Source organism: Dysidea avara, chromosome 8 (genome assembly GCF_963678975.1).
Source record: "Dysidea avara chromosome 8, odDysAvar1.4, whole genome shotgun sequence".
Lineage (NCBI taxonomy): Eukaryota > Metazoa > Porifera > Demospongiae > Dictyoceratida > Dysideidae > Dysidea > Dysidea avara.
In genome coordinates, this window is record NC_089279.1 from 10,935,489 (window position 1) to 10,950,291 (window position 14,803).

The window sequence follows — 14,803 nt, forward strand, 5'->3', positions numbered from 1 at the left end:
TTCACAATAATGTTTATTTCAGCAGCTAATGTCACTATTTCCAATTTGTCTATGAAAAACAATTTAGGATACAGTATCATCACTTCAAATGCACTAGGAGTAGTGAGATTATCTCAGGTGCATTGTAAATGTACTTAAATATGGCAATACCACCCCTAATCACTGTGTCTAGTCTGTATGTCAAGGAAGATGTCCATGTGCTCATCATCAATATCCTTGCACAAACTTGTCAAATACGTACTTTTCTCATGGCCTGTAATTGAAGAAACAGTATCACAACTAGTGAAAGCATGACAAAAGAGCAAGTAGTTGGCTTGTATGGAAATGCATATGCTGGTGATCTTAATATTAGCTGAAATGTCATTGTATCCATAGATTTATAAACCCCAGGTGTGTTGTATCTACATAGAGTCTATGCTACATGAGATCAGAATTTGTTTTCTTGTTGTCAAATTCATGTGAGTAAGTAGTGTAGCTATAATTTTTTTGAGTAAAAAGTAGCTATAGCTAGCTAGCACTATAAATACAGCACATGTTATGCACACCCTTTGCAGGTGAGCTGCCACTGAATCAAAGTTTGGAAGAGTTACTAGACTAATCATTAGAGGACCACATTTGAAAGTTAAAGCTATTAGGCTAGTCTACATACATAGTGAAGTTACTGTGGTTACTGCATGGTCAAGGAAAAACTAGTCAGAAATTTTTCATAGTAGTGTGGCATGATGATGTATACCTAATTTTAGAATTAAGAGTAGTGTGACTGCTCTATTAGAATTGCTGACTGCTTTATTAGAGTATCTCAATCTTTAAAGGGTCATGTGCACTTAAGCGCCTGTAATATTAATAATAGTCCTCATAAGGTTTTCCATGCAGGCGGGTGACCAGAAACTAAGATTTGACTTGGTGTGGCCTAATAAAGTTACTGTAACAAATCGAATATTAAGTAATTTTATTACATTGTTGTGGAAACATACGTAATTATGGTCATAATTCAAAGAGTGGTAATTTACCCTAATACGTAGATTATTGATTACTATGTAGTCTATGACCACAACTTTATACAGTCACATTGTTGCAAGGTCTTGAAAATGTAAGTGCCACGCTGTAACTCAACCATAAAATTCAATTAAAGTATAAAAGAGATTATAAAATGTTGTCACTGTGCACTGCGTGATATAAATGACATACAATTTTCCATTTCAGTACAGGGACCTTTAAATCAAAAAATCACAAGCTACACATGTTAATAGTACACAATTAGTTATCATATTGAAGAAAAGATTCCCGCAACTGACTGAATTCTGTGTCTTGTTTGTCAATAACAGATAAACTGTTTTGGTTGTGGCTATTGTTTACAGATTCGGAAAGTTTGTGCATAAGAAAGAAGTTGCTCTTTACGCTCAATAGTTTGTAGAGAAGTTGTTTGCCAACTTTGGTGTGTTTAATTCTGTAATCATAGACGTGATAAATTACAATGAATGAAAACAACACAAAGGAGAAATATCCCAGAATGTTCACAACAATGTCCAGATCAGTACCACTTGGATATAATATTTGTGCAACAATACATAAAATTAAAAATATTCCCATGAACAAAAGATCCAATACATTTGACAACAGTGTTTTAAAAGGCAGTATGAAGGCTTGTATAAAAGCAAAAAATCCAACAACAAATATGTTAGACAACAATAATGCCTCATCACTTGAAAACAGTACTGCTTCTGTTACAGCCAGGTAAATTAAGAGGACTGACTTTATCCCTAACCAGAAGCGGCATTTATCCTTATATGGTGCAGCAAAACAGTCCACTAAGGGAAAGAAATAGTGGCTTAATTTTCGACTTCTCATTAGTCTGTTTGGAAATGTCAAACCAAATGCAAACGGTATAATATAGAGAATCAAAAACAAAAAAGCTATTAAAAAGAGTGCTATATGGCCACCTGTCAGATAAGTGACATTGGGGTCTAGGTGCCATGCAACAATCGATCCATGGGTAGCTGATGAAACGTTTACATATGCAAATACGCTGATTAGTGCATGCAAAACTTTTGCATATGCCAGTAAAAGAAGTGTGGCAAATACCTGGACAGTGTGTAGGTTAGTTTGAATAATGACTCGTTTGTGAGCAAAAATAATTACTATCATAAGCAACCATAAGTATGCCGGAAACACAAACTGGAGTCCTGTTTTAGCAAGTTGTGACATTCCATCATAAAAACATATTTCAAATCCCAAATCCAGATTAATTAATGAAATAAACACTCGCAAAAACGAAAACCTTGAAACTTGGGTGTTGAAAAACAGTCGTTCATTTATGCTCACAGCATTACAAAAGAATATTAATCCATTGATCATTCCCAATGTAACAGTAAATTTAAGAAGGAATAGTATCGCCACTAATACAACTCCCAGAATGGCATACAATATTATTGTGGCTAGCCAAGCATCATCACATTTCTTACATGTATCACTACCAAATACTCTACTAAAACCATCTTCACATCCACCACACACTCTTCCTGAATGATGGTTGGTACACAGTATATCTTCTTCAGTGAGGTCAAATGTTATCAGTTTATTATGACAGAAAGCAGGTAAACATATTCGGGCATATTCTAAACCATCCTTGGGTGCAGACAACCAAGCCTGATTAGAAACACGTATAATCTTTCCAGTCACAGTATCACAACTAATTCTTCCATCAGTCTTTTTGAAAAATGTGTCACAAACACACCCATAGCCATTTCCAATAATCAGCTGTTTCTCAAATCCTATAGGACATGCTATAATATTAAATTGTACATTAAGAAAATTAGGAGTTTGTCTGTCAAGGGAAAGTCTTATTATTCCGTTATCAGAAATATCAAGGTCAGTACCATATATCACAAATTCCACACTAGTACATGTTTTGTTTACCAGATAAAATGGTCGTTCATCCTGACCATCGCCAAGCAATAGTTCTTTGCCAAATATAACATTTTCATAGGCAGTGCTGTAAAGTGTTCTTGAATATCCCACTGACCCAACTATATCTAGTGTCACAAGTGAGAAATTAAATGGCCTTCCGGGAACAACAGTTTTATTTAATTTGATTATTTGCGGTTCTGTAGCACAAGCAGTGAAGTTGAACACTCCGCTGTCATCACACAGACATGGCAGATCAGCCAGGATGTAAGTATGATTGGCAGCACTGTCGGTTGGAATAAAAGTGAGTACACTACGATAGACAGCAGGTCTTGCATCATTCCTAATAGGTCTTCGTAATCCGCGAATGATTTGTACCACTGTACCAGTGTACCAGTAGCACAGATAAAACACATTAGAGTATATTGATTCCAGTAGGCCATAATTCCCAACAGTATTATTATAAAAACTAACGCTCACATTAAGATTTCCTAATTCGCTAAGGATAAATATTGGCTCAATAGCTCCAATGAATTGAATTGGGCATATGTCTTGAGTCTGGACATTTGTATTAGTAAACTCTATATTAATGGCCCCACCACTTATCTCAGCATGATTGTGAGAGAACTGTAGCTCAGCTCCAGTGTGAATGAAGACAACAGTGTTGAGAATATTTAGAGCTCCACCGTTAGTTGCTCTATTACATTTAAAAGACATTTTACCTTGTAGAGTCAGTTCAGAATTACGGCCAAAAAATACTGATGGATTATTGTTCCAAAACTTGCATTCTTTGCTACATGTCACTGTAACTTGGACAGTATACAGTACGAAAACTCCAGTGACAAAATCAGTGATGGTATACACATCATTGTTCATCACATTAACATCACTCAAAAATATTCTAATGGCACTGGTGATGATATATTCAACAGATGTACGAAATTGTCGCTCAATTGCAGTAAAGACTGCACCTGTGCTAGCTTGATTATCAATAAAATTACAGTCACATAACTTAACAGAGATAGTGAGATTGTTGGCTGCCAGTTTCTGAACATAGATGGCACCTCCTAATTTTACAAAATTACAGTGCACAATAGTTAGCATTTCTGACTCTGTGGGTTCTAGCAAACTGAAATTAGGAAGTCGTTTATCTCCTATCAAAACTAAGTATAACAATTTAATGCCACCATTCTGATCAGGGTAGTCAGTTGACACTACAGTTAAATTAAAATTGTTATTCTCAAATGTGCAATTTTCAAATCTAGTTCGACTCAGCACACTATACACTGTAGTTATGGCTACGCTGGCAGAATAGGATCCGGTGTTGTTAAAGAATGTTGTATCAGTTATAGATACATTAACTGCAAAGTCAGTTTGTGTAAAATAAAGTGTAATACATCCTGCTCCAATTAGTGGAATTGGATTACGAAAGTAGTCAATATTAATAGCATCAATGAAATCATTATAAAGTGTCAAGGGAACAATATTTGCATTGTTATTGAAGGAACTATTAGTCACTACTAAGGAATCATTGCCGTTATGTATGGAGCGGTATACAAACATGACCCCACTACCGGAACATGAAAAATCAGCTTTGTCACTATTGTAATCATATTCTATACAATTTTTATCATTATCAAATAACGTGTTCTCAATATGAATACCTAAAAGTTTCACCATTCCTACTGCATCAAAAGCAATAATGCCATACCCCAAAGTATTTCGCATTGTCACATCGCTAAAGATGACGCCAACTACATCAATCAGCATAAAGACAAACCTTGAACCTTGTCTCAAATAAACAAATGAATGTAATGAATTATTCACATAGTCCTCCATACCACCTCCACAGCCCACTAATGTAAGGTTACTCATCATAACATTTTCTGTAAACATGAAAACAACACTAAATCCATCACATTGTATTGTAGTATCATCAGGAGAGTTACCGGTAATCACTACACTGGTCTTGTTGGTTATGGTACACGGGTAATGATTAAACACATGATATCCAGGCAAGAGATGGATATTGATTGCATCACTATCAGCAGAACAGTTACACAGAAAGTCATCCACTTCACCAGTACAGTTTTCACCTTCTATGATGTCACCAGGTTTGACTGTGATACTACTAACAATCATGAACAAAGTAAAGGCTTGGACAAAGATCAGTAAGTGCACATTATCCATATCTATAATAATATATGTAAATGAAACACATGCGTATACTGTACACACAGGTTTAATTACTACAACATAAAATCTTTGATACATCTATCAACAGTGTTAAAAGTTTAACATCAATTTTTCAAGTATAAGGAAAAACTAAGAATTTTTAAGTTGAATTAGGGATCATAGAAAAATGTATGGAAACAAGGGAAGTCACCAATACCTGTAGTGGACATTTCATCCCTAATTCAGTCGTGGACCCACGCGTACCGCATCAAAAGAAAACCAGAGGTAATGTTTTTGACTGAATGCGCACCCAAACTATCAATTATTGACTCAAAAATGAAGTGGCTATTACGCTTCGCTTTCAGCTATGTCCAGTCCATTACACAACATTACAAATGAAGGCACCTCTGCAATCAATCCAGTCATTAGGGAAATATAGATGATTCCCATTTAAGAAGCCATCGCGCTACCATGAATCAACACCTTGGGCTATCAGTAAAAAGGAAATGAAACACAAAGAAGGACAAAGGTAAGTCCATGATGCATGCATGTACATACTGTAATCTGTCAAAAGGCACCTGTTGGGATGAAGCAACATCAAATGGTGAAAAAATCAAACCCATAGTCTTAGCCAATCATTATCAAGTTACACTTGTCTTAAGGCATCAGGCAGGCAGGCAGTTAGTCACTCGGTAGAAAAATTCCATTATTTTAAAAAAAAAAACTTGCAGCAACTCATTTAGGGCCATAATGAAGGCACTTTATACCTAACCAATACTGCCAAGGTGTCAGGATAGTATTGTGAAGTTGGTTTTGGGTAATACTTTGAGCCAGAAAACCCAAACCTCCATGATCCCCTAATATACAGTACTACCGTTTTGTGTGGTACATAGCATTAAAGGTGCATATAGTCCTCATTATTTCACTACCGTATATTGGGTACGCTATCACACAGAAGTGGACACCCCCATCAGTGCTTTATTAAGGGTATATTATGCAGTAAAGTGTAAGTGGAAGGGAGAATTTTAAGGAATACAGCCATGGATTTTAGTAATCCAGTTGGGAGGGGGTGGTACAAGGGGTTTACCAGTGTGTGAAGCATAGTCAGCAGGTGCAGAATGCTTCATGAGATAAAAATAATGCATAACACAGCATAATATGTCAGCATGCACACATGTCACAAAAGGTGAGCAATCTGTAAAAGAGTCGCTCTTCAATGGCTATACATGGAAACAGCAGCAAACCAGTGGCCAAAATAAACTTTCTGCCATGACAGTAGGGTAGCGTCACAGTGATCTAATTTGGTTCTATTAAGGTGTGTGGAGTGTTTCCTATCCAGGAAAGTAGACTGTAACTGGGTGACACATCAATATAATGTGCTGTATGTTTTAACCCATATCCATACACATATGAATTGTACACCCATATGTGGACAGAATGCCTACATGCATTCAGGGCTGCCCATAAGTACTATACCACATCTTTCATCATCAAACATCCCTTTATTGCCAATTCTGGCCTTGCTAGTTATAGCTACATCCCATTACTAGGATATCATTGTTAGTACATGAGACCGAGGTAAAGGCAACAAGCCAACATCAAGTGTAATAACAGTGATACCATCCGAGCATACAGAATATAAATCCTAGTCAGCAGGAGTTTACAGATACCCCGTAGAGTCTGGCTGTTAAGCACATGCATATATTAAGCGCATATTACCTGTTAAGCGCATACCCGTTTCTCGTACTTAATCATGGTTGATAAGCAAATGTAGATGAACACGAAGGCGTTAAGGTCCAACATGAGATGAAGCTAGACAAGAGAAGAAATGTTAGAGGTTTGCAAATAGTGTATAGCACAAAATTTCACAAAGTACTAAGCCAAAATAAGTGCCTTTACTGTACGCACCAAGCAAAGTGGTCTTCTGTAGTATGCTCCACACGAAGGATTCAGTGCACAAAAACTGGACTCAAACATCGGTACATGTAATGACTGCAATTCACACCAACCCAAGAGAGTGAATCACAATTAACAAGGTTTATTAATTAGGTGCATGCGCTAGGCTTGCGTCAATTATGCTGGAATAATTTTTGGCATAATTTTTTTGGCATAATAGGGAATGAATATATAATGCTGGCATAATGGAGCATAATTAGGAGCATAATAGGCAAATTTCTGCCTCCATAAGCATAACTTCTGCTATAACAGTCACAAAGTCAAGGTTAACCTGTTATGGATGGTGAAATGATTCCTGACAATGAGTAAAAATATACACTACAGTCTTGCTCGACAGAATGAGTGCTTTTCATTGTGGGTTTGAGTTTTATAGGACACATGCAGTCATGTTCCAACTAGTACCAAGGCATGGCAAAGCAGTTTAGCTGAGCTTCAGCCATTGAATTTGGTATTATAAAGCATGTCTCATCATCTGATTTTGAATAAAATGTGGTATGATGATAATGGTTATTGGAAGCTCGACTAATTGAAAGACAAAACAATAGAAATTCTGATGATACTGTTGAGTCAGTATAGCTAGTGAATGTCTGGGCATTGAAAATAGTGAAGTCTGTGCAGGTCTTCAGTGAGACTGGGGTTAATATCAAACCAGAAATAAATATTTTTAAATGATCAAGATTCTCTAACAAAACAGTCAAACATTCTAATAGAACAGTCATCGCATGCAACAGACAGAACGAGAATCATTTAATTGTTTATCCGAAGCTAATATGTTCTTGACATGGTGCTGCATACATAGCAGTTGCTGTCCTTTTGAATACCAATTGCTACAATATCTAATCAGAAACCATGCATAATATTTTTTATACACAATTATTTGCACTAATTCTGGAGCACATCCCAATTGTTATTTGTATGTTGCAGTTGAAGTGACACTTTTCCATTTTCATTCTATCATATAAAGCACTTCTCTAAATACACAAAATAAAAGCATAATGCATTTCTGAGAAGCATAAAAACAAGCATAATAGGCAGAAAATTAGGGAAATTCCAAAAAGGACAATAGGCAAATTTTGGGGCAAAATATACTCAAGCCTAGCATGCGCTTATTTTTTCATGAACTTTTATTAGGCATATGCACCTAACAACCAGACTCTATGGTATTTGGCTAAATTCCTGTTGCAATTTTTGTTGATGTGCACAAACATTACATTACCAGCTGAATTGTGTAGGTAATTAACTTCATAACTACTAGAGAGACATTTTATGCACACTATGGGTGACTTTATAAAGTAGCAGTGTTCAGATATTATTCGCTTTTATGGAGGGGTGTCACGTGGCATACAAGGCCTAAGAAAGACTGGTGGCGCATTACTTCCAAGCACCTTGATAGAACGATGGAGCCAGAAGTCGACTGTACACAGCACACTGATGAGACTAAAGCTGGCTGGACTGGCAAGTTATAATAACCAGAACTGGAAGCTGGAATGAATTGGGATGGAATGATCAAACTTTCGAGCTCACTGTCAAGCTCCCAGTACCACGTGTAAGTCACGCAGGTACATTGATATGGTTATTGTACTATATGTGTATATCAAGATTGAGGCCTATAATTATAGACACCTGCTGTTTCTGAAGATTAAATTCCTTTAATAGAGCAGTCAGCAAATATAAATATTCCTAATTAAACAGTCACTAACTACAACAGCATGATCCTCATGTACACTAACCGAGGCACTGTACAGAATTTGATTTGTTGCACTGAAACTTTTTTCAGGCTTTGCTCAGGCTTTTGATAGAGAACTAATCTACAGTCTCAATGAAAGGCAACAAGCCACAGGCCAACAGACAAAGGAGTGATGAAGCCAACCCAAACAGTCAACAGATATAGTCCACTTATAGTCAATACCAGGTTGTCAAGTGACGTATCATAGTACATGCATTCATCCCCTTTTCACACTTACACGCACACAGTAATCAACCTCAAACGCCTTTAAATCTCTGCTTCTTGATGCACACAACAAAAACCCACAAGGTGTGCATTATTTATTGTATCAGGTACCAGTTTCATGTGATTCTTAGATTGAAATATGGACCATGTAGTATAAAGTACTGAGCAGGAAAGAACCAGAAATGACACAAGATACTTCGTAATTCTTTTATACCTGACAATTCTATAAGACAGCCAAGCAGTAGATTAGATGTACATGATATGGTGGCATGTTCAGAGACAGGATGGTAAACAATGGCTACAGTGCATTAAGGTTGTAGACAGAATTGAATTGCATTGAAAAGTTAGTTCAAAGATACACCAATAACTATAGGGTGCAAGAATTTTACGCAGCAAGTTCTCAGTTGATGGGATATGTTAGTGCACGTCATTCATGAGACCAGCCAGAAAGTATAAGGCTTGCCATTGTAGGGTTAGCTAGTTTAATTAAATACTGTTATAATATTTCCTTTGATGTCTGAGGTCACTTAATCCAATAGAAACCTGTGGCAGTGTTATTGTGGTTACCACAAAACATAAGCAAATTACCTAAGTACATGCCAGAGCTTTTGACACCAGTCCTCCAGTGGTACCACAACTGCTGAAGCTGAATAGACTAATAATCTGCTGGCCATAGCCCATTACAACCGATTTCCGATTGTGGTAAAAAAGGCTAATTATCGGCTTCTACCAATTACCGATCTGATAATCCGTACAACTCTAATTGCAGATAAGGTCCATTATTAGCATACTTTCTGGGCAAGACAGGTGTCATTGATCTAGGCATTGATTAACCAATATCACTGACACAATAAACTCAATGGGTAAATCTCCATTAGGGCTGGGGGATAGTATGAACATATCTGAATATCCTGCTATCATGTATCGCCTATCGTTTGAAAAATTACTATCAGACAGTAACTGAAATGTAAAAATATGCAAATATTCATGCAAAACACTTGTAAAAATAATATTTGTGAACAAAACTCAGTCTAAAAAGGCTATTTAGTCTCTTAGTCAAAACATGACCTCCTTGCATATCTCTGTGAAGGTAATAAGTAGATTTTCACTATCATTATACTATCATCTATCGTGAACAGTGCCTTACTATCATTTGGACATTGAAAAATTCACTATCGCCCAGCCCTAATCTCCATGCTGGCATCCATGGTTTTCCACCTATTAGCTTATTTTCTGGACAAGATAGACATCATTGGTGTTAATCTCGGTATAGTAGCTACTGTCACGGTATGGGACTGACACCGTAAATTTGATAAGTGAATTTTGATATCAGCAGCCACAATTTACTTTCTTCACATGCTTCATTCAGAAATTTCTCTTAAGTACATAGAATGAGCTGACATTAGGTTACATTCTATTTAGAGCTTTGGGCTCAGCTACCCACAATTATGTTTGTGGGTAGCCTTGCCCACACTGTCCTCAGGTTTTAGCCAGAAACCCTGTTGGCTTGTTCTAACCAATACATAATATACCCACATGTAGAACTTCTAGCCACACAATACAGTGTAAATATATTGATCAACAATTGAACACAGGGAAAACATTATAATATAATGTACCTATGAAAGTTGTGTCCCACCCATCCCCCATGTGGGCTAGTCTGGCGTGGCCACCCCTTCGATTAGAGATGAAGGGTCTGTTCTGTCTAGCATCACATACTTGTACAGATGGAATGCGGTATTATATCATGATAATCACACAAATTAAATTCATATTCCTTTGTTTTCATTGTTATCGATAATGTTTTACCTAGTCAAGAAGTCGGCAGACAAACGCCTTCTATTGTGTCCTCAGCTTTCAGAAGAGATATCTCCACGTCACCATCACAATGCATGAGAAAAGTTCGTACGAGTCATGCGTTAATTCGCAACTAAGCGATCTGATTGGTTGCACCTGATTCTCGTGATCTGGCACAAGTAAGACCAGACCTTCATCTCTAATCGAAGGGGCAGCTGCACCAGACTACATGCGGGCAGGGACGAGAGTTGACCAAATTAAGTATAAACCCCACCCCTATACCCCCTTTTTTTGTCTGTATTTTAAATTTTCTATAATTCAGTGATAGTTTATGGTAATGATAGAAAATAACATTTACAATACAGCATTTCAAATAAGTAAAAGTCTTAATGCTCAAACTGTGGGTAGAGGGGCAAAGTCTGTGTCAATGGAATCATTGCCACTACAGATGTAGCATTGCCATGTTGAGCATCAATAGCAACCTTCTAAATTCCCGTACTCTGGGGCAATCCTTTTACCACTATCTCAATATTTTGTTACAAGAATTGCCTACCCCCCCCCCCCACACATACACACACAGAGTCTCGTATAGCCTGACCACTGCCTTTTCTTTTGCATGTGAGCGGGAAAAGTATGCGGGGCAAAACTTTGATAGGTGCATAATAGTGTTGCGGCTACATCACGGTAATGAAAGAATCTCACTCAATCTGGATTGTCCAACTTGACAGCCCTGTCTATACGACACGCGGCTTGAACATAGTCTCGCGCTTCCGCTTTTTTTTTCGGAGTGTCTATATCCACCGGTATACCGGTGTCAATAAGAACCACCCACTAGCTATTGACACCGGTGTGTATGCCCCAAGCATTCGACTTTAGGGCACGCGTCTAGTAGTTCCCCGAGCATTCGACTTTAGGGGAAGCATCTAGAAGTTGCCCCGAACATTCGACTTTAGGGGATGCGAAAAGTAGTGTTAAAATTAGGTTAGGGTCGGGTTCAGCTTTGGTTACTTATTCTTTAATAATATATTACACCCTTGTGGTTTGCTACTATAGTTGTATTTATAATGTAGAAAACAAAACAAGGTTGTAGCTGGCGGAGGTGGCTCAGTGGTAGGCCCCATGACCCAAGTACGGAGGGTGTGGGGTCGGGGATCCGCTTTAACCCAGCTTTTTTTTCGTTTTACAGTACCTTTTTTGTCTAAGTTTTTTTTTTTTTAGTTCACCGGTGGCAATAGCCATTCGGTGGCTGTTAGGCCCCTATTTGGTGATTATTAGTTTCTCATCCACCGCCCGCATCCTTCTTAAGCTACCGCATGGTAAGCCATTATTTACTCTGCGCATGCTCAGAAGAACACGTGATACCAAACTGTTATAATTTTTGTTGATGAACGCTACAATGCGCTATATATCACCAGGAGAACTGTTGTTTTCCTTAGCAAATTGCTGCAGTGCCAGTTGCAATCGTGCTCTATCAACTTCATCAAAGCAGGCTTTCAGTTGACTGTCGAAAAACAGTTGGCGATCACGAAAAGTAGTGAAGGAAATGTTTGTAGTAAGAAAAAAAGACAATTTGGACAAGGTCTGTACATCAGTGTGTTAATATTTATAAAATAATGGTATAATGGTAATACCCTCCCGCCCGCATCATAATAATTAGAAAGGCTGGATGAGAAACTAATGCACCTATCAATGTTATCCCCCACCTCCCCCCTCCCGGGCGTAGTGGGGGAAATGGTGGGGATTTGACTTTTTGAAAAATCAAATTCCCCACCCACTGGGGAACAACTAGTGGTCAAATCTCCATGTAGTATCGCTGGAATAAACTTTAGGAAACAGATCAATTCTTATAGCTCGCAAGCTAAAGCAAACGCCTAAAATTTCGAACGGTCAAATGCCCCACTAGTTGGGCAAAATTTCTGATCAAATCGGCAAAAATCCCCCACTAATCCCTTAGTAAGCCCGGGAGGGGGTAGTGGGGCTTAACATTGATAGGTGCATAATAATCACCGAATAGGGGCCTTAGTGCCACCTGCGTACCGGTGTACATAGGACTGGCCTTTTTTTTGTGTGAGCGTCGGGAAAAAAAAGCGTCTGATACACCTACATTAAGAATTCTGTGTAACGTTCCACTGCAGTTAGGGTGAGTGCTGATTGGCGAAGCCTTAAACTTCATAAACCGTTACGCGCGCCCTTCAGCGATCAGGCTGTAGCTTTTAGGTCTAAGAAATTTAGGGCTTCGCCGATCAGCAGCAATCAACATTCACCCTGACTGCAGTGGAACGTTACACAGAATTCGGTGTACCAGACCCTACTTTCCCACCCCCACACAAAAGAAAAGTAGTGGTCTGGCCACGCGAGACTAGCTTGAACACTGTACAGCACAAAACGACAAAATGCTGGTACTTAAGAGTTTACCTCGTTCTCCAGTTATCACTAAGCAGGAATGCTTACACGCTATCCAAACAAAGTTGGCGAACTTATACTAACTCAGTTCTGGTGACCACAAATCACGTGCTCCAGGCAGGATCACATGATAACGGTATATGTATAGTGTACTGTAGTGTGTGTACTAGTGTACCGTACTATATAGTGTACTGTGGTGTGTGTACTACTGTACCGTACTATAGTGTACTGTGTACCGTACTATATAGTGTACTGTGGTGTGTGTACTAGTGTACCATGCTATAGTGTACTGTGGTGTGTGTACTAGTGTGCTGTGCTATAGTGTACTGTGGTGTGTGTACTAGTGTACCGTGCTATAGTGTACTGTGGTGTGTGTACTATTGTTTGTATTGTGCCATTAAGAAAACCCGTTTTCTTCATCACTTTCTAATAGTCTTGTATGACCATACTGCTTTGCTTTTGAGTGATAGTTAGCAGAAACTCTCTGCTGGCCAGATAGTCCGAGTAGACCAGCCTGTAATTGTACAAGCAATGGAGGGACTATCACAGTGAATGACAAGTTCTAGGCCAGGAGACCGTTCGACCGGTGTACCAGTGGCGGAGGGACCATTACAGTGACTGTATTATGTTTTAGGCCAGCTAGTCCAACTAGACCAATTTATCAGTGATGGAGGGACCACCATTCACAGTCACCAGTAAGTTCTGTATTGTTGTTGAAACATAATACGTTATTGCAATGTAGGCTAGCTAGACCAGTCTGTAATTATATAAAAACATTCCATATGTGTTTCAGATTCTGATGTTGTTGTCATGAGAACAGCCTAAGCTGATGAGCGTACTAGAGAAGTGATGCTACGTTGTTATGTCCAAGAACTTGTATCTGGGAGGAATGAGAGTACTTATAGTAAGTGTATTGTGTGCTGGTACACCAAGCATGTGTGTGTGTGTGCTGTGTGTACACGCGTGTGTGTGCTGTGTGTACACGCGTGCGTGTGCATAGTGTAGTGTGCGTGTGTGTGTGTGTGTGTGTGTGCATAGTGTAGTGTGTGTGTGTGTGTGCATAGTGTAGTGTGTGTGCATAGTGTAGTGTGTGTGTGTGTGTGCATGCATGAGCACGCACGCACATGTAGTGTGTGTGTGTTCACCTGTATTCTATAGATAGTGACATCATTAACATATATATTTAGTCTAATGGAAAGCTTATGATGGGCTTTATTTTATTGATATGTTAGCCATTGTACATGTTAGAATCCCATTAGTGTGGCTTCTGTGTGAACTGAGCCTTGTAGTTAACATTGTACTAACATAATATGCACAGTGTGAAGAGGCAATCTTGTCTTCAGTTATTTTCCCAAATAATGCACACTGGCATCATGAACTGCGATAGTGGGTTCATAATGGGTAAGAAGATGTGTGTTATATAGGCTGAAGATATGACACCAACACAAAATCCTTCCAAGAAGGATGTGGGGGTAGTCCTATAATTGCGGTACAGCAGACATCAGCTACTACCAAATCAGAGGGATTATCCATCAATAACTTACTGTCTGCAGAATAGGTAGCATAATTTCATGGGTAAGTGAACACTAAAATTTAGTGAATTGCTGAGGACTACAC

At 38.4% G+C, this 14,803-nt stretch overlaps 1 protein-coding gene across 1 annotated transcript; it reads right to left on the reverse strand.

The window, feature by feature from the left end:
* Positions 1–1,041: 1,041 nt before the first annotated feature.
* Positions 1,042–13,316, reverse strand: LOC136263830 (uncharacterized). Its single transcript, XM_066058453.1, has 2 exons — positions 13,199–13,316; positions 1,042–5,096 (listed from the first exon to the last, which is right to left on the reverse strand). The coding sequence occupies exon 2, from the start codon at positions 5,092–5,094 to the stop codon at positions 1,258–1,260; it is 3,837 nt and encodes a 1,278-aa protein (XP_065914525.1). The 5' UTR covers positions 5,095–5,096; positions 13,199–13,316; the 3' UTR covers positions 1,042–1,257.
* Between the last annotated feature and the right edge of the window lie 1,487 nt (positions 13,317–14,803).

Bases quoted from the DNA above. Each gene is read 5' to 3' on its own strand.
- LOC136263830 (XM_066058453.1), bottom strand. From the start codon at position 5,094: ATGGATAATGTGCACTTACTGATCTTTGTCCAAGCCTTTACTTTGTTC.